This window comes from Brachycentrus maculatus, unplaced genomic scaffold, assembly GCF_059751285.1.
Source record: "Brachycentrus maculatus isolate JH-2025_06_01 unplaced genomic scaffold, ASM5975128v1 h1tg000201l, whole genome shotgun sequence".
Classification (NCBI taxonomy): domain Eukaryota; kingdom Metazoa; phylum Arthropoda; class Insecta; order Trichoptera; family Brachycentridae; genus Brachycentrus; species Brachycentrus maculatus.
In genome coordinates this window covers 117991-140127 of record NW_028280952.1, presented here as the reverse complement: position 1 = coordinate 140127, position 22137 = coordinate 117991, and the positions used below count along the sequence as shown (strand labels likewise).

The following is a 22137-nucleotide window of genomic DNA, read 5'->3' as shown; positions in this document are numbered from 1 at the left end:
GTTAGCGCATTAAGCTACCATTTTTCAGGGGGAGTCATTTTAACAAATGTGACTTTTTACTGTAATATTTATTGAATATCACCCAGGGCTGGTACCTGGGCTTTAGAACTGATCTTTCCTGAAGGTAATTAACGATCATGATAACACAGCTTCGATATGACGCAATGCCCTATGCTCCATTGCGTGCGAGTAAATGTAAGGGAAGTAAAAATAAAAATAAAATTATTAAGAAAAAATTTGCTTACACAAAGTGGAATTGATAGCAAATAACGAAATAAAAGAAGTTTTTTGTTGTAATTATTGAAAACTCTTTAATTTAGATTTAATAAATATTTTCCTTAATAACTATTAATACAGTACAAAAAATAACATCAATAATATGGTAATAGGGTTATACTTAAGTTAGAATATTATTCTTACCAAAGTCACGAATGAAAGAAATTATTGAATTTTAAAATACAATAATATTCTAAGTCATTTTGCATCGAAAGAAAATAAGAAAGAAAAAATAATGTATCAAAGTCCATTAAACTTTTTGTTCATCAGCCATAATACTAATATATATGTATTATGTAAAGCTAGTTCATTATTTTAACATTATTGGATATTGCTATTGGTATTAATTTGAAATTTAGATGTTTCTACGTGTGATAGGATATTTTCATGTTTTTTTTTTCAGCAAAATAATCTTTATTAAAAAAATACAACTGTTACAATACTTTTCTCACAGAAATCTGTAAAAAAAATAAGGAAGATAAAGGATTGAAATATTGTATATCATAGAGTATTTTTTTACGAATGGAGTAATTATGTAAGTGTCTTACCAATCCAAGTGGAATAATGTAGAAGTATTATATTCTCAGACATTCATATTCCATTATTATAAAAAGATACATCTTTATTGAAGCATCAGTTTTTTTAGAAACTTAATATTATATAAATAATTACTTTAAATTACGTTTAGTAAAAATTCCTGTATTCAAAATAAATCTAAGGGATTAAAATACGAGATATTTACTATATCTTATTATTACTAGAATGTATGACGAGTAGTTTATATAAATAATGGATGGATTCACTATAAACGGGGGAAATCGTTTGTCAAAAAATATATCGACTGAAAATGGATATGACAAGAAACAAACATTAAGTACGAATATTTCAAAATAACAAGTAATAACTTGGTAACAATCCCTTGAGTCAATAATTCTCTACCTCCAAACTGTAGGTAGTGGTTAGGGTGTTTCGGTACCGGGTTCGATTCCCAGACATGTCGCCACCCTGTACCAAAGAGTTTCACCTAACAATCAGGATAATACTGTGTCGATCCGATGCAGTGCCATATGAACAATTGAGTTTGGAAGAGGGTTGAAAAAAAGGTAGAAGAACTATTTCTCGGGGATTAAATACATTATTACAAAGATTTTCAGCTTACTCAATATGGAAAATAATATTTGCAAAATTGGTTTATTTTTTTAAATACGGAATACGATTTTGTTATAAACGATTTCCACTCTGTTAATTATTTCATCTGTGTTTGACACCATCGCATACTTTAAAATGGAAGGATTATTTGATCAAGAGCTGCAGCACCCAACACAAATATTAATCACAATAATTTGAACATCATAATTATAAAAGTAAAAATAATTACTATTAACTGCCCATCCTGTGGCGGACGATTTATACCTGACCCTGACTATGGACCGAAGAAATGTGTTATGTTTTCAAACTTAATTATTTTTCGTAAGAGAATTGGGACGATATGTGTCACTGTACATGACGTAGGATGTGTGATTAAGCGGTGATGGACTGCAACTAAGAGTTGAGGTTCGCTTCTATCCAGGGGATGAACTCCGTGACTCTCGTGTACACTCCCGGGTAGCCGGGCTCCGCGCACTTGTACCCGTACGACACGATTCCTATCAGGTAGTAGTGAATCGAGGAGCTGCCTGGTGGAATCTGTAACCCAAGAATGACACTCATAATAATATAATAATAATAAAACCCTTATCCGCACCCCAATGGGGCATAGGGCACTGCTTCATATAAATGCAGTGTTATCTTGATCTTTTTGTGGTTTTACACATGAAGGAAAGGTGATCAGCCCTCCGCTTCAGTTACCAGTCCAGAGTAATATTGAATAAATATCACAGTGAAAAAATCACTTATATTTACTCATAAATTACATGAAATTATAGTAACTTTAAACATAAAGAGTAAATCCACGAGTAGGCTTGGGCACAAATTGAAGGCTAAGAAGGGTCACAATAAGCGGTGTTGAATAAGCCGTGACTAGATATCAGTCACTTGGACGTTAGGTTATTCAAAAACACCACTCAGCAAGAAGGTGAGAAGTAAGGATTGTCAAGTAATACGAAGGTTGCTTACACTAGGCCACATGAGCGGACCGCCGCTGTCGCCCTGACAGGCGTCCTTGCCTCCCTTGGCGTAGCCGGCGCAGAGCACCCTCTGGTCGATAACTTGGCTCGTGAACCTGCTGTAGGCTTCAATGCACTGGTCGTTGGTCACCACGGGGATCTGCGCTTCTTGTAAATGAGATGCTGCTGGCCCTCCTGAAATACCAACATTTTTATTGCATATCAACCATATTTTTTCCAAAAAGAATAGGTATTTAATACAAAAAAAAATAGGATTGAACTTTCGAGACGCTTCAGATGTAGTGTACTTTTCACGAATCCTTAAGATGTTTCAAATGTGTCAAAATACAAAGAGGTAAAACTACTTACGGAATGAGACTGAACCCCATCCAGCGATGAACGGGAGATTTCTTTCGAAAGTGTTAGCTCTGAGTTCTGGCGTCGCCGGTAGACAAATTGGCCATATTAAAGCTGTAAAAGATGAACAAATTTGTTCTAAGTAAAATAAAACACCAAATTCTTATCTCGTTGAATGGACATAAATATAACGCGTGTAATTGAATTGAAAACAATAAACAATACAAATATTTTTTGCCTTATCAATTGTTAAATGCGCTTAAAAATAAATATTATCTCTATCTGTGGAGGTCCTCATTAAAAAGTTACATTCCAAAATTGCACAATAAATCCAATAAATACAAATCTGTTATGTTTACTGTATTCTTTCCAAATCTTAACTTTAATTAAGATTTGGATAAGATTAAGATTTGATTAAGATTAAGATTTGTCGACGAAACGTGACCTGTGTTAAACCAGTGTGAAATCATTAAATCCCACCAAAACGTAATAATTTTACAAGCTAGAATTTCTGATTACTTAAAATCATTCAAAATGGAAATATAACGTTTTGGTGAGGACCTCCACATCTTTATTCTTAGTACTGAAAAAATGAGCAGATTTTAATAAATGCGCAATAAATTTGTGTTATAGCATCCTTTTCTGTGAGAACTTTTATTTTAATGTCAGGACCAAGGTTATATCTTCATAATGACGTATATAATACAAAACAAAGCTATAAACTATAATTGTGTTGAAATGCCGTAAATTATTTATGGTAATTAATGGCTCGAGAAATAAGCAACAATCAAATCGATGTAAATATATTTTAGAAAAAAATATTTGGTTTTCCTTACTTGTGAAGTCTACATCTCTAACCATTTTGATAAGAGCGATATCGTTGGTATGTTTGACAGGATTGTATTCCTCGTGCGGTATGAGTTTCTGAATGCGTATGTCTATGGGGGTTGCTCCTTCATCATCCCGTTCGAGATCCAATTCTCCTACACGCACCATATGACTGTTGGAAAATAAAATCTTAAAATATAAATCCCGAAAGATTCAGTGTAGTACCTTAAGGAGCTAGGCTAGTTCCTATTACCCGATGAATTTTGTACCTTACAGGCGTTTTCATCACAGTTGACCCGAGCATGCTACTAACATCGATTGATAAACTTGTACATATTTTTTCGTAATATTGCTGCCTCAAAAACATCAGAAGTATGAACATACGTTTGTTAGGGCAACTCTGGTGGAAGCGTATGTAAAATCCTTTGTAATTGTAAATGAACAACTCAAACATCGCAAAAGCTGCAAAAGTTATTTGCAAAATCTGTTATATTGGCATTGAATCGGTGGAATGTTGCTTTAATATTTATTTAAAACGTAATATTTATTTTCATTTTGAAAAAATACAAAGGATGAATGGTAATTATAGAGTCCATTTACTTGTTTCCATGGTGAGAATCTCAAGAGCAAATAATGGCGTCACCAGTGGACAAAATGTTTTCTAAGTACGTATAATGAATAATCGATATATGTATGTTGACTTTCAATCTGTGCGACGAATGGACTCAGAATAATAATTAATCATGAAAATAAAGCCTGTAAGACACAAATCATTATTATTATTTTGATTAATTGAAATAGCGCAAAAACAAATAACTACATATGAATATTGTTGACGTTCTTAGTAATAATCTTCGGATCACAGAATTGCATCATCAAGAGTGATGATGATTCAAGTAATTTCTCGTTATCTGCATAGGTAATATTGTTTAGCCAGACTTGGTAGATATTGCTCCGAAGATTGGTACCACTTGCCCTTGTCCGGACATCGTCTGCCCTTCCGTTTTATTTCCACATGAAGTTGGTAATGCAGGGCCGACCCTGATATATTGCAAATTCCACCATGTGTGAAAAAAAAATCAAGTGGAAACAGAAACAATTGGTACCAATCGAAGAAACAGTTACTAAAACACAGTCTAACTACATCTGTCAAAATACCGTGGATTCTAAATAATATTAAACCTTTAGGGTAATTAAAAAAAAACAATAATTTTTAATGAATTTTTCTTAAATTTTATATGACGGATCATTGTACTGTGAGACATACCTACGAGTATTTGACATGTCCGCTAATTCTATAGTACTTAGGTATGCATTACATTCCTCCAATGGTAAGTATTATTAACACCTTGGTGTATGTACATATATCCTTTAATGACGTACCTACATACTCTAGGAAAAGATCTCTTTATTATTTATTTAAATACTTTTACTAGTACAGATTATATATTCATATGAAATATATATATCTGTATATATATACATATATATATATATATATATATATATATATATATATATATATATATATATATATATATATATATATATATATATATATATATATATATATATATATATATATATATATATATATATATATACAGAGGAAGACCGAGAAAAACATGGCACGATCAGGTATGCCAAATACTTGAAAGTGGTCAGGTTAGGAGTCGTAACAATCGGCGGGTATGTATGAGGAGATGCATGAACGTGGAAGAGGCGAAGAATGTTTGCAAGGACAGAGTGGTGTGGCGCTCTATTCTCTCTGCCTACCCCTGCGGTGAAGCGGCGTGATGGTTAGTTAGTTAGTTTATATATACATATATATAAATATGCGTGTGTATGGTGTGACTTACAGTTCCTGTTCGTGGCCATGTACACAATGTGCGGCAGTGATGACGTGTCGGGAGGTGATGAGAGCCGCCCCACACTGCCACAACGTCTTCCCGGGGGTCCTCTTAGACTTGAACCCTAAAGCGGCCACCCACGGCCACTGACCTGATGAATGAACAGGAAACAAATTACAATTTAAAATATAATAATCAGCATCAAAAAGGAAACTGGCGAATCCATACTTACACTAGATTGATTAGGTGTTTGTACAACTCTCCATTTATTTCGACAGCCTTTTAAAATCCTCGAACACAAAATATTTATAAAAAACGTTTCCAAAGAATGACACAAAATTATCAACTGTGTAACGAAAGGCAGAAAAAGGACGGAGAATGAGAAGATGATTGTACTTTGTGGACAACAACCGGAACACAATAGTATGATAACGAATATGAACAATAGATTATGTCTACACTTCATGGAAGAACAAAACTGTATTTTTAATTAGACTGACAGACATCAATGAACTTCAAGGTAAACTAGATGGTGGATAATTAATTGACGGAGTAAACGGTGACTTACTTTTTAGGCAAAACAAAAGGAAGTAAAAATAACACAGGTATTACTAGTAAAATACGAGTATCAGTAAAACGGACGGAGAATCATAGACCTTGCTTTGTACAGAATTGTAAATTGAATAAACAATAATTGTTTTTCAACAAAAATTTTTATTTAATTGCACTCTAACGCTGGATTTAACCCCCGAGGCCCATATTGTATATCGTGATATTTTATACATATCTCAACAACAACAACTCATCTAGTCATACATGCCCTCCGGTTACGCAGACTTTTGACAGGATATTTCAGATGCTGATTGATTTCGATGTATCGGATTTTTCTTGGCCATCTTCGTTCTATTTTCTCGTTCACAATGTGGACTTATTCACTATTTTTGGTCATTCGTTTATTATCCAAACTATCTAAAACAGTATTTCATCTCGTCAATTATCCCTAATTCGGTCATAATTTCCATTTTTTCAACTCTTCAATACATCAATTTATCCGCATATGCGTCTACAAGATAGTATTTTAAAGGCATTCACTCTACTTTCATTCTTTTTTGTGGATTCCATATTTCGCTTCCAAACATCAGTGTTGGCACCAGCACTCTTTTATGTACTGGCAGTTTAGTTTCCATTTGGAATGGAGGTATTCAAAGCTCCATAAATTATATTCCCAGCATGAATTTTTCTCCGAATGCATAAATAAATTTACTGAATAATTGTACATATAATGTGTGATAGAACTAGGTTTCCGAAAGCACACAGAGCCGTCTCTAGGAAATGAGACCGGTGCACAGTGTGAGAAACAGCCAATCTAGCTGTACTAAAGTCCTAAAATGAGTATCTTTATTTAGTATTAATTGTATTTCTAATATGATTTTGAAAGGTTAATCTACATAAAACTTAAAAATTTTGATTTGTAAAAATCTATGTGTTAGTTTGGCAGCGTCGTAAACTATGTTATGGCGGAACTGCTGTGAGTTTTCAGTTATCAGTCAGATTTTATTAGTGCGTTCGGATGGTTGTTTTATGCGTTGTGGTGATTATTTTTACAAAAACTGTCATGGAGTCTACAAAACAAGGTATATTCTCTATTATTTATATTAAAAAATGGCAAATATATAATCGATCCATTTTAAATAAAATTATAACAAAATTACAAAATCAATTTTTTTTTAGAAACTTTTGTCAAATTGAATAGACTTTAGAAAAAAACTTCTTTGAACACCACTCTAAAAGTATCACTATATTATATTTTCATTCTTTATCTATTTAGGCCCGTAGATTTTTGCTGCCAAAAGGTGCAAACCTTAATTTTTTTCCCCTTTTTCAGTGAGCGGGCGAACTTTTATTCGGAGTGAATTGTTTAAGCTTTGGCGTGATATCGATGTAGCATCGCGAAAAGAAAATATTTGCACTTACATAATGAACTTCTATGGTTTTTTTTTTGTGGAATAAAACTACTTAAATATATTTAAATAATTTTGTGAGTGCTTTATGTTGCAAATTTTATGTTCGTTGGCAAAAAAGTAAGAGAAATATGAGTACATTCTTGAAATACAATTCTAAATGGCTCAATGTATCAGTTACTTTGCCAAAGCATATTCTTAGTACTATGCCGTCTGTTAGTCAACCGTATCATAACACTCGCACTAGGATTGGACGACCACTGAAAAATTTCGAAGAAACATGTGAGAGGGTAAAAAAATTCAACTGAAATTAAGGTGAATGAAAATTACAAAATGTTATTTACGATGGTAGATGGACAAATTTGTAGCACTCTTTCATCATAAAAATCTTCAAACAAATGCTATATTTGTGGTGCAACTCCTCGAGAGATGAACAATGACTTATAAACATTTTTACACAGTGATTTATAAACATTTTTTTAAATATATCCTATTTGAGTTCAAATTTTTTGGCTTTATTTTTGTTAGAGCTTTTATTGTATTTCTGTTTTCAATTACTGATATTAAAAACGTGATAAATTTAATATATTATTTTATTTAGTGAAACAATAATTTATTTTTAAAACGATTATGTACAATGGAAGGTTCATCGAATAATATCTCGGCCTTTGAATGACATACTTTTACCGTGGACTAACACATTTTAGTAAAACTATTTTTTATCTGTATTTCTGGTTTCATTACCTTTAAAATGATGTATCACACATAGTATACATAACTAAGGTTAGGGAGTTATTAATTTAGTACAGCTAGATTAGCTGATTCTCACACTGTGCGGTGCAAGAACTTTCACGACGCCATACAATTTTCCCGAAGCCTTTTCTTTCGACGCGTCACTACAATAACGCGGGACCTTTTTACGGGGAGGGGGGAGAGATTATCAAGATTGAGAATCACTGGTCTAGTGTCTAATATTATGTTTTACATACATTATTTTTATAAGCTTATAAATAAATAAAATAACAATACTGTATCTTCTACACGATTCCATTGATCCTCGCACGTACGCGACCTCGAGCCACCTTACCGGGTACCAGGTACATCGGTAAAAATGTGATATGCACATAATCGTCAATTACCGGGCAATAAGTGGCGAGAATGATCGTCGCGTTACCTAAGCTCGCCGGAACGCCGTTGACCACCCTCTTGGTGAAGGATCCATTGTTAACGCCGCAGTTGTCGGCCAAAGTCAAGATCCTGTACCCCGAACCGCTGCTGACATCTACATCAGTATTCCGGGGACAACAAACCTGTCACAAAAATATACAAATTATATTACGAACTTATTAATGGATAAATTCAATCATCATTACATTTATTTATTCAGCAGTGAAAACCTCAAATTAAACACCACTATGTACTGTTTTTGTTAATAAAAAGCAGGAACAAGTACTATAATAGATTTGATAGGAATCGTATCAATCAAAATAATCAAACTGAGTTGAAAAGCTATAATTTAACAATATTTGACTCCAGGCAAAAAAAGAACTACACTTGCGCGAGCTGTCTCCATCCTTCCTGAGCTATGTGGATAGGCTGAGCTACGTGAAAAGTAATAATCATATAAAAGATCATGGAAAGAACGTAAAGAAGAATGGACTTACCACAGGATCGACTCCGTCGTACCCGCAGAGTGACTCTCTGAGGTAGGAGTAGGCGCCGGGGTCGGTCCGAACGGACCGCAGCAAGCTAAGGAGCGGTTCGCAGACACGGATGTTCACGCAAGTCCCCGAGCGCCCGTCGGGAGTCGAACAAGTGTCTCCTGTTACATCGAAACGAAACCCGTCTGAAATACCGGACTGCACATTACTGTTCAATATGGATGATGTCAAAAAAACCAACACCGTCAATTACCAAATCCTTCACTGTGCTCGGTGAAGTACAGTCGGAAGTGCGGATGAGTGTTGTTATTCTGAATCAAATTGAACATGCTAGAGCAGACTATAATAAAGCAAGACCTAGTATCTCACATACCAAACAATTTTATAATAATAGGGTTATCATTACTCGATTGGAATATGCTCAACACGAATAAAAACCATATAAATCGTCTCGTTCGGGTCAAAGGCACTAACCGACAATAATTGCTGTGGTGACCTTACTCTGTCCGTAGCAAACAACTCTACACAAAATATACATCTAACTTCGATCCTGATTTGGAAAAACCACAAATATTAAGTTTTTGTGTTTTTGTTCACCTTGTTTCGTGCCCAAGTCCAATAAATTTAACAACTAATTTCTGAGAACATATCGTTTTAACATTTTGCAAAAAGCGCATTTATAATTCTTCGCCTTAGTGGATTTTGAATGGTACAGAACAAATTATGGTAAATGTTCAAATGTGTTATGAATGAGAAGAAACTGATCACAAGACCTTTGGAATAAATTTTGACGATGGCTTGTTTGGTGTCTTTGGACGGTTTGACAGTTCTCGGGGACATTTTGGTAGATCTCGGAGTAGACCACTTGTCCACGGGGGGAGACAGGACGGTGCTGCTGTTTTTAGACACCAAGTCCGAAAACATGCCGCTGGGAACTCCGATAGCTCGAGCCAAGTCCTCGATGTTGAACCCGTTCGGCTTGGTTATGTGACCATCGTAGTCGTATCTGTTATCGTAGTTATAATTAGGGCCGTGAGGGCCAGAAGGACCGGTGTTACTCCGGTGGCCAGTCCCGAACCCGTAGCCCTGACACCGCATCGGACAAATATCCACACACAGGCCCTTCTTGTGCGCCAACATCAAAAGGTATTGCATCCATTTCAAGAGCATGCAAATCGTTTCTACTGACATTGCAATTATTTCTTTTAAAACAGTACAAAATATATCGATTTATCACTGACGTTACACGTTGCTAAAACACTATTTCTTCAAAATATATAAATCAAAAACAACTATTCACAGATTTTAAAAATCAAAACAAATGTGAATGAAACAAGGAGACATTTTAACGGCAACTGCGGATTATTCTATTTGGTAGCAATTTTTATAGGATCAGATGTAGCCTCATAATTGGGATATAATCGATTCGATGGTTCAATGTTATCTATAAACAATATGACTCTAGATTTGGAACAAAGATTAAATATGCACTAAACACTCCAGTATATGGACTATTTCCTTAATAGAGCGGAGAGATTTTATCCAACCTCCAGCTCATCAAGTACACGGTCGCCATTACTGTTATTTTTTAAATCAAATAAATTTAGTAGGGACAAGTATATCACATTTAAAATATTCCACGCTTCAACGTTATTTGGCATCAGTATTTGCTAAAGTCGTATTTTGTTTAATGTGGTTGAGCTTAGTGAGAATTTCACGCGCTTAAATAAATTTACAAAAAAATCTACAGAGATCACTATTTATCTAGTATTTTTTACAGATAGGTATCGATTCAATGCTATTTTCTGGTAAACCTAAGCGGTTTAAACGTATATGTATGAGTAATTATTATTTTTGTATATTTGTATCTTAGATGCATCCCTCATAATGAAAAACCAACATTAGAATCCATTACCCCCAAACGGTTCTCAAAAATATTGAAATTGCTTTTTTTTATAATTGTATAATTGGTAACCTTTATTTATTTTCAGCTTTTTTTTTACCACTGTGCCGTTTAAATTTATTATTAAATTTATAATTTATCGCAGAATTATCTCTTAAGGCACATTAAAAAATAGTCTTTGAGGCATAGATTAATTATTTAAGTATGTTAGGTTTCTTTGAGCAAATATACAATTAATATGTGTGCACCATACTACCATACACATGTCGGTACTCCATGAAATACTCGAATGTCACCACAAATTCAATTCCTAGAACTGATTTCTACGTAAACACTATGGTCAATAATTTTCTACAGAGTAAACATTTGATCACGAAATACGTTTTAAAATAATGTATTTGTTTTAAACAACGTAATAATCATTGCAAAACAGCGTTTTTTACGAAAAAATCCCCTTTTCATTTGCTGTAAACTGGAAATACGTGTTCACGTTTATTTATAGTGTTTGATTTTTTTGCAAGGGTCACAACCCTCAGCAATGAGGAATAAGACGGAGAAGAAGAAGATTTTTTTTACTTGTACATGGTACTTAATCGCAGTGGCGCGCACACAATATAGGTACATAAGCAGTGCCTACCAATAGCATAAAAATGCCTTTAATTATTGTTACGTAATTTAAATTCAATAATATGCACAAAATATCAACGATGAATCCAACGAGTCTTATTATATTAAAAGCATTAACTAAATCTGAATACAGTCAAAATTGAATGTATTCTACAAGAAGTGCTCGCACACAATGTACCAATGTAATCTTCGAAGCACGTCGCGTTTGTGTCAGTGTGAAAAAAATCGTTACTTTTTGAGAGTCTTATTGGAATTATTAGCGTCATCTCTTAATTCCGTTTTTTAATTAGTACAAAACATGCACCTCGATAATATCTCATGTTTTCAAGAATATTATTTTGTATTTAAGTATTTAGTGGAAAAAAATATAGAAAACTGTGATAATTAAGGATACGCGTATGAGTATTTCACGAAAATGAAAAAATTAAATTTGATCATCAAATTTGATCATTGAGTCGAAACAATCGGCGGGTATGTATGAGGAGATGCATGAACGTGGAAGAGGCGAAGAGTGTTTGCAAGGACAGAGTGGTGTGGCGCTCTATTCTCTCTGCCTACCCCTGCGGGGAAGCGGCGTGATGGTTAATTAGTTAGTTAAATTTGATCATCTTTAACCGTCAAAATACGCTTTATTTGAACTTTATCGCTTACACGAAAATGGTCGTCTGTGCTAAGTTTATTATAATTTTAAAACGCTATTTGTCGTTCCGCCCATGCCTACCCTTATTAAAACTCTGTGCTCACCACTGCATACATACAATATACATTCTACCATTGTGCTAACAAGTGGAGGTGGATACAAATCACTAAATTTGCACGTTCTGTCACTACATGACAATATCTGGTACAACAATGGAAAACGTATTGCACATTGGGCAATATAACGTCAGGTCTATTCAATATGATTATACATAACAGTTTAATTTATCTGCCCATAGTCCAAAATAATTTATGTGGTACCAAATTGACTATCTATATTATATCTTAGGTGTTAGTAGTGTGCCAGTGGCTATAGTTTGAGTCAAAACAACATGCATTTTTAATTACATCCATTCCTCTCATTCGTTATTACTAAATGTCTATGTTATATTTACTAGTATACCATTCTTATCTATATTGAGAGCATTTTGTGCTTCGTCGTTTACTCTTTTTTTATTCTGTTATATACAAATGCTTTTCAAAGAAAGTTCGTAAAATGAGTATGGATGTAATATGAAAAGCCTAATCATACATTAATTATTGATCTCAAATTTAACCGTGTAATTTGGACATGTAGAACGAATGAGTGAGGAAAGAACGGTAAAACAAATTTATGAGGCGAATGTTAGCGGGAAAAGAAGCAGAGGAAGACCGAGAAAAACATGGCACGATCAGGTATGCCAAATACTTGAAAGTGGTCAGGTTAGGAGTCGTAACAATCGGCGGGTATGTATGAGGAGATGCATGAACGTGGAAGAGGCGAAGAATGTTTGCAAGGACAGAGTGGTGTGGCGCTCTATTCTCTCTGCCTACCCCTGCGGGGAAGCGGCGTGATGGTTAGTTAGTTAGTTTTAAATTTAACCGTTTCTACGCACATATATTTGATGAAATTTTGTAGTAATACGATACAGGTATATACTCGTTTACCTTTCAAGCGAATTCGCAGTTTCTTAGTTCCCGTTGCATAACATACATAATCATATATACAGTGAAACATACTCGCGCCTTAAGGATTTTTTCCGAGTCCCTTGAAGGTTCCATTTTTTTAACAAAATGTTATTTTATAGATTACAGGATCCACAAAATGGGGAGGGATTTATGAGTCAAACTATTCGTTGATGATTTTTTTCGAGAACATTCAGGATTTCCTATATCCAGAGCTATATTTGATTGGGCGTCCTCATTGGATTCAATAGACGCCCCTTAGGACGATTCAATGAACAACCTCGACTACTCCAAAACTCTGTAGTGGCTACATACACACATATATAAATCTGTGTCCAGATTAAAAACCTGGATGAACCTTCAAATTTCAATGAGAACGAAGAGAGAAATTCAATTTCGTGTAATCGCAAAGTTAATAATGTAAAAAAATGAACACACAATAATGGTGAAATTGGTGCTTATTGCTGATTCTGCTTTGTGAGGGTGCGTTATGTTTATCATCAAACCTAGACCCTGACCTGATACGCTGACTATCTTCTTCAGAGATGGAAGCGATTTCGCACCAGATCGCAAACGGTGCCCCACATTGTCGGGTAACGATGACAATTCTAACAAAAAAATAAAAAATCAATGATGCCGAGAATGCACAAAGGGGGTAAGTGTCATTTCTATAGTAATTTAATATATGTAGAGAGTACAAAAATGTGCTCCATGTTACCACTACTAATACCGTGCAAACGAGTCACGAACCTACCATAAAAACTTCAAAATAAGAGATTGGAGTAGATTATTGTATAAAAGTAATCGTCCTCTTTAGCGAAAGAGAGGGCAGCTGTAAGGACTTTTGCGAGACACTTCCCTTTCTAACACTTCTTTATGGACGAGTGAAAAAAATCGGTAAATTTTTACGTAGGTTTTCACAACTCAATATAATTCTCGGCGGGAAAAAATATAGTAACTAATTATGTAGATAAGTTTGGCTATGACCACTTTCAAATTTAGTTAAATATTGTTACGGCTTTAAATAGAATTGAAATCTCATCAATCCATATACAGAATGCCAACGCGATCAATTACAATAGAAAAACGTTGCATTCAATCAATGCATTTTTTAACTAGTAATTTTTAAATGCAAGTAAGCTATTTGTGCGTTTCTTAAATATATCCACCACATTAAAGGAGACACGACTGTATTTCATAACATGTTAATGGGTATCATTCATTCTCGATTAAACATCTCGAATCAAAGAGATATCCGAAGAGATTCTTCGTATTATTTAGTCATCACAGCGACAATAAATCTAATTTAATTAGGTCAATGAAATCTAACTAGCAGAAAATGACGGATGCATTCTAATTAAAATCCTGTACCGTACTGTTCATCAAAGGAGTGCTTAACATATGTTTTCCCAGAAAACAGTAAAACTCTAATTGACCGGGGATCGGAATAATATCACATACCAGTCTTTTAAAAGTATCACTACGTATTCAGTCCGCCTTCATCGTGTATCGGTTAGGGCGTTTGACTATCGTGCTGGAGGTTCCAGGTTAGATTCCCAGAATATTGATATACGAGATTTTTCGCTTTGATATGCTGGATGTACTTGTAGCGCAGAACTCCATCTTGCCTTCATTTGATTAAATATCTTATGTCAATTTCGGAGTAATTGCTGAACTGGGTGTATTTTTAGGCGTTTATTTCGTTTATCCAAAAATAATGTCTATGTATTTAAATTCCGAGAGAAAAAAATACGTGTCTTTTTTCAAGTATTGTAGAGAAAAAAATATCGTTTTAATATTTTACTCATGTACAATCTTACAAATTTAGTCCCTAATATTGCAAAAAACAGGGGCCCGTAGACTTGTCTTGCAAAATGTTTTGTTGAAACGTTTTCATGATCAGACGATTGTGTGAAATCAAATAATTGATGAAATTAATATTTATTTAATAGATTAAGAATGATAGGTACCTGATATTTTTGGTGAAATTGAATTCAATCAGAAATAAATACAACTTCTTTGTTTTGTCTTCTGTATTTGAAATGTTAGTGGAGTGAAATTCAGGAAAGTTGTAAATTAAAATAACTTAAAATAATAATATTTCAGTGCAGGTTTGCTTGTTTTTGTGCGCCTGTAACCACGTGCCCCTTTTACTGTGCGTTATTACTGACTGCTATACATAATTAATAGTTAAATCAATATCAGATGTAAAAGCAAGTCTTACCTTGAGCTAGAAGAGTTGGTAAACATGAGATAATCAGCGCGAGGAGAAGCAGGGGAGAGTGCGGATTCTGTAATCGGGTCATCTTCATTTATTTATTCTGAAAAAAAAATACACCAAATATTATCAATCAAATATCGAAGTCAAAATTTAATGAAAAATATACTATAACTTATTCCTAAATATTACTGTTTTTTTTTAATTTCATGATAATTTTCAATTTATGTATGTAAATCATAATTTAATTGTCCATTCCACATTTACGTATGTCTATTGCAGGTCAAACCTTTATAATTCTGCAAGTGACCTGATAAAAATGATTTGCCCGTTTTCAAAAGTCGTCTCATCCACTCTTTTCATAAAGTGAGTTCACAGTAATATGCTTTTAAATTTGTCAATATCGAATGTTCATACAAAAGACATAATTGGCACAGAGCACTTTTGTTCGGATTTACAGAGAGTACACAGGATACACAGAATGATCAATGAAAGTTATCAATATAAATTATTATTGGCAGAGACTGAAAGCTTCGCGATCGCGTTCAAATTATATTATTACATGAAGTTCCATTAATTTCAATTTAAATAATATAATTTTTTATTTACGATGCTCGATAAATAGTAGGGTAGACTGGGTACGGTTGAAACAAAGGACAGTTGAAACAGAGCAAATATCTTGCAAACCGTATGCGGTAGGGTGAAGGATCCAAGGGACGAACAAAGCGGACAACAAGTTCAAACACGAATATCAGTGTTGCATCGCTCGCCGCACGGCGCAGTTGCTTGTAGGAGGTCTTATTGTATTTTGATAACCAAAAGTAAGTATTTTTGTTCTGAGAATTTTCTTTTTATTACGGTTTCTATTGAAACGATATTATTGAGTATGATTTCGTGTTTGAAATGAAGCTTGTAGAACACGATATAGTGATTAGTTTTAATGTGCCATTATTGTCAACATTACTATTTTCTGTTTTCCACCTAAAGGAGGGGTTGGGGACGGTTGAAACATTTTTTGTGGGTACGATTGAAACAACATATTTTTTCAGTTTTCCTGTTTTCTAGATGCCGAGAGTACGCGCAAGAAAGACTTCGAGAGGGGAGGTCGACTTGTCGAGGTATACATACTTTTATGAGGAGGTTAAAGCAGGAGATTCACTGCGAAAAGCGGCGGAGAAGCATATATTAAACCACTGTTCGCTCATTATATATATACGAAAGCGAGATGCATCTGGTGAAGAAGAAAATGGGATATGAACCCCACAACGAAGTTTTTAATAAAGAGCAGGAGCAGGAGCTTGCAAAATACTTGCTACTGAAAAAAAACAGAAAAAGAAGAGATAAGAAAGGAACATGAAATAAGGTTGAAACGGATGAAAACTAAGTAAGTCAAGAAAAAATTGGATGGAAGAAAAAAAAGAAGGATCGTTAAAGGAAAAATAATCATAATACGCAACAGGAATCATCATCAGAAGAGGACGAGTGCTATTGTCTTGTTTGTCTGTCACTGTATTCAGAGAGCAAATCCGGTGAAAAGTGGATACAGTGCACCACTTGTAAACTGTGGACTCAAGAAGACTGCACAAAAGGTGGTCTTAGCTATGTTTGCCACAATTGCGACTCGGAATGATCCCAAAGCTAGATTTTCGCTTGATTTATGACTAATCAAAATGAAAGAAGTGTTTCCTTTTAGTTTATTCACAGATTATTTTCCTTCGGTTTGTTTTTTTTTTTAAATGCCATTGTTTTTAGTTGTTTTTGTTCATTACATATCTGTAGACTGATTAATATTGTCATGCGGTGCCATAATTATTTATAAAACAAACATAAATAATGAATAAAACGTCTTACAATATTAAATATTGATTTATTTGGGTGTGTTTCAACTGACCCCAATCACTGTTTCAACTGCCCCTGGTATGGGGACGGTTGAAACAAATCGGATATATTTTTTAAATTTGATCTGCCACTAAAAATAACACACCGGGTACTGAAATAATACTTCCCATTAGTAGACAGAAACACACTCTTGTATTTAATGCATCTTCATCATCGGTTGACTTGTTAAGAACAATTCTATGGACAATATAAGCAAAATTGTTTCAACCGTACCCAGTCTACCCTAAACATCAGTATACGGTACAATATGTAAATGTATATATTGTGTAGGTACGCAATAAGCTTATTAGATTTCTTCCTTAAACCCTTGGTCCGAAAAGCAGAAGTAACATTACAAATATGCAAAGTAACTTTCGATTTTTTGTTTAATATGTTTTTTTTTTAATATATCTAAGTATATAAATCTTATGCTAGTTACGCTGTGCCTCTCCAAAAAAGAAGCTAAGCAATTGTGCTTGGAGAGGGACTACTTATTTATTTATTTTACCTAACTGTAGTATTTTTACATTGTATAAAAGCATGTATAAGTATATATATATATTTATATATATATATATTATATATATATATATATATATATATATATATATATATATATATATATATATATATATATATATATATATATATATATATATATTTATATATATATATATATATATGTATATATATATATATATATATATATATATATATATATATATATATATATATATATATATATATATATATAAATATATATATATATATATGTATATTCATCATTCAAACCCTTATCCGTACCCCAAGGCACTGCATCATATAAACGCAGTGTTATCTTGATCATTAACACATGAAGGAAAGGTGATCAGCCCTCCGCTTCAGGTACCAGTCCAGGGTAATATTGAATAAATATTACAGTGAAGCGATATGAAGTGAAATATTAGCCGAGCGTGCTGACCATTACACTACGGAGGCGGATATATATATATATATATATATATATATATATATATATATATATATATATATATATATATATATATATATATATATATATATGTACATAAGTAAATAATGCGGAATGGAAAATATTTTGCTAATGGATTTACTATTACGAATCCAACATCATTTTTTAAAGAAATTATTATTTCTCAATCATATTCATCAATCGACAAATCAATATTTTTTATCATAGATCATAGGTTTCCAACGGAGGCAAAACTGCCTCTGGTAGAGATCTTCTAGGGAGTACTTGAGGCTATAAGAGTAAGCTGAAATATATAATATTTTTGTTACACCCCCTGTGCATAAGGGAACATTCTGGCAATTTTCTTCCTCCTGTCTATGAGAAATTTTGGAAATGGGTCGCTAGTTAGACCAAAAAAGGCTGAATAACTGTGTTTTTAACTATCTATATTGTATTAAAAATAAATAGGGATATTTTTTTATCAGAGATAACTTCTTTGAAAGGATGGGAGTATTTTTCTAAATAGTTTATAGTCAAAATATTAGAGTTGCGAATTGAAAAAGTTTCTAAAAAAAGTCAAAATCAATAAAGTAATACATATTTAGCCAGTAACATGAAGGAAAAAGAACAGAAACACACCATTGAAAATAAATTAACGTAAATTTTAAAAAATGTCACCATTTTATTACTCGGTTAAATTATTACAACGAACGACTTTGATCACTTATTCACTGAATCGCTTAGCCGTTTATTTATTTATTATTATTTTAGCATAAGTTGATTTTTCGTAGAATTATTAAAAAATAACAGGAAGTAATTTCGGCTAAATATGCAGTGTAGGCTCTCCGAGCCGGTCAGACTGAAGGTCATTTCGTGATTATTGTGGAAATGTTAGATGTCAGCAACTACACACTGTACACACAGAGCAGCTGTATTGTGCAGACTTCAATATTTTCGATGTAACATCCGCGTGATGAATGGCATACCACGGCACAACACTCCTGCCGGTAGGTAGATGATATTCTAAATTATGAAGAATGTCATGAATTAATAATCTAATTGCATAATATATATTGAAAAACCCTAATAACACATGAAAGGTATCAATATCTTCCGACAAGTAAATTAATTGTATAAAATAAAGCCCTCATTAATTTGTAACTATTTTTATCCGTAAACATTTAAGAGCATATACCATAAATGGTGAGTGAAAAAAAAGGTAACTGAACAACTGTTTGCCTGTTTTTTATTGGTTACCGCATTCGCCTACCGTGCTAGAGGTCCCGGGTTCGATTCCCAGTTTGATTATAACTGATCTACTTCTCTTCGTGTAACTAACCATCAAGATAACAATAATAACGTCGATACGATGTATTGCGCTATGCACCATTGGGTGCAGATAAGGGTTATAAATATAAACATCATCGTGTTTACATAATTCTCATCAATGTACTGGAAAATTAATATTCAATCCCTAGTGCCCTATGAATTAATAACTATCGTGCATCCGTGACTTTTATATGCATCAGATAAATTTGAATCGTATCTGGAGAGTGGTATAAATGCACTGAAATTGATTAATAAAAATATACATATTTATTGGGTTTCAGTGCAGCAAAATTTACAAAATGGATTATCATTCACATTTATTTAGGAATAAAAATGCGCAGGACAGCAAGTTACAATCGAGAAAAACAAAAACAATATACAAAATATTTGAATTTCAAAGAGACGGTGACACAACCAGGAACGACTAAAATTAAATATAATTAAGGCTTCAGGAAAAAAAGAGTAATTTCATTTTTTGATAACATCCGCAATTTCGTATTATTGCAGTTGTGATAAATTTATAAAGTCTATCAAATTACTATTATCATTGTCATATTGAGCATTGTAAAGCATTTTTTATTCGAACATTCATATTTCTCTCTCGTTTTCTCTTTGCTCGTTTTCGCTTGCTGGTGATAACTTTCATTTATAATTATTCCATTAATATACTGGATTCCCTTGTAATGTTTTTATAGTTTATAAATATATATATATAGACATTATTCTGCTAACTTTATCCGCACCCAATGGTGCAAAGGCCACTGCATCGTAACACTGGCAACTGAATAACTTGTGATATGATATGAATAACTTCAGATACGGCAATAGCGTCCAAGCTCCTACACTTACGTCGTCTGTATACCATCAACTTTATTGCAGTCGATTTTGAAATAATGATGAAAACAAAAAATAATTATTGTTGTTAAATTGTTTTATAACCTTTAACTGTTTTTACATATATTAAATAATACATTTACGCGGCGAATACCATTAATAATTTTTGGTATTTACCAATACATAGTAAATTTAAAACTGACTTAGTTGACGATGAAATTTAAACAGTCCATCTCAAAATATACATGGCGGACACCATTCCTCTACCTGATAATCTGCTTACACTGAAGACATTGTTATCCGTTACATTAATTGCCCGATTCGATAAAATAAAAGAAAAAAGTCGATAGGTGTAATCAATCGGTTTATAAGCACGCAACTTAATATGAGATTCATACCTGTTGATTTTACACAGATTTTGAACACCTGAAGGTGTTTTATTTCTTATTGCACACTGACGCACTCACAACTAGCTCTCGGCTCTCGACTCGTCACTTCGCTTCACCACTGGTCAATGGGTCTGGCCGTAGCGCCGCTATATTTTATATCAACACATTAAAAAATCCGTTCGCGAATTAACGCCGTCTGAAATAAGGCGTCGAGCGGCAGGGAGAGGGGGAGACGAAGGGGGTGCCGTTCACCGCGCGTAGGAATACCTCACTCAGTCCGGCTTCGATTTATTTGGTTACTTCGTGAGTTCTATAAGGCATAAGGCAATGGTCAATGGTTTTCTTACGACAACTAAACAAACATTGCTCATTGTTTAAAGAACCTTGTTTTAAGCGTTGTGTTATTTATATAATATGTAACGTTACCACCCTTGCAGACGTTTGGGTTCATATTCCATTGTCTACCATTAAGGTTAGGGTAAAAAAAAGAGATGTAAAAAAAATTTGTGAAAAGTGAAAAGTACTTGAGAAAGCTTCATTTTAAGCCTAATGAGTTTTGTAAAAGTCACAATATCCGAAATGTTTGTAGAAAATATTTATATTCATATTTATCATATTTGTTTTGTATTTGATTGAAAGTTATAAATAAATTTGTGTAAATTACAAATAGGGACACGAAAACCGGTATTCATAAATAGGGTAAATAATTCACCTGGTAACGATAAGACCATGCAAAAAAATATGAGACCGGTCTTGTCCGATGCTATACTTCCTCTATACATACTTAATTTATTTGTAGTGCAAATTATCGGCTCCTAATCAAATTAAATAAACAATATCATTTTACTTCATAAAAATATTAAAAACGTAATATCATGCTTATTTTATATTAAATGCGTTAATTGAAAACAAGTGACACAACAGGTTGCGGTTTTTTTACTCTTTTAGTTATGTTCAAAATAATCGTTAAATGTTCTGATGGCAGACATAATATTCAGTCGATGTGGTGTTTATAATGTAATGAATGAAACATTGAGAAAAAAGTATTATTTTGTGTTTTTTTTATAAATGAATAGTAGTCGATATCACGATGTCAGCGGACTGAGATTAACCTTACTAAACGAGGTACAACTATAATACCATATATAACTGATATTATCAGCTAGAGTGGGCAGAGTGGTCTGTAACGCGATTCATGCACCCGAATGTATGAAGTCTGCTCCTCTCTAGGAACCCTCCTGTGCCACACCCCAGCCACAACCAAAGCTCTGTGAATCACATCGATTACGTCTTCTTTCTTTTTCTCC

The 22137-nt window shown here is 33.5% G+C and overlaps 1 protein-coding gene across 2 annotated transcripts; it reads right to left on the bottom strand.

Moving 5' to 3' along the window:
* Positions 1 to 284: 284 nt before the first annotated feature.
* LOC148307336 (venom protease-like) lies at positions 285 to 21007 on the bottom strand. Of its 2 annotated transcripts, none has more exons than XM_088263581.1 (9): positions 20840 to 21007; positions 15437 to 15533; positions 9042 to 9199; positions 8552 to 8687; positions 5426 to 5567; positions 3575 to 3738; positions 2751 to 2852; positions 2392 to 2576; positions 285 to 1962 (listed from the first exon to the last, which is right to left on the bottom strand). In XM_088263581.1, exons 2-9 carry the CDS (start codon positions 15522 to 15524, stop codon positions 1819 to 1821), a joined length of 1119 nt encoding a protein of 372 aa, XP_088119707.1. In that variant the 5' UTR covers positions 15525 to 15533; positions 20840 to 21007; the 3' UTR covers positions 285 to 1818. The 2 variants fall into 2 exon arrangements, with proteins under 2 accessions (XP_088119707.1, XP_088119706.1); XM_088263580.1 differs by having other exon boundaries at positions 9042 to 9223; positions 20840 to 20991.
* Positions 21008 to 22137: the final 1130 nt, after the last annotated feature.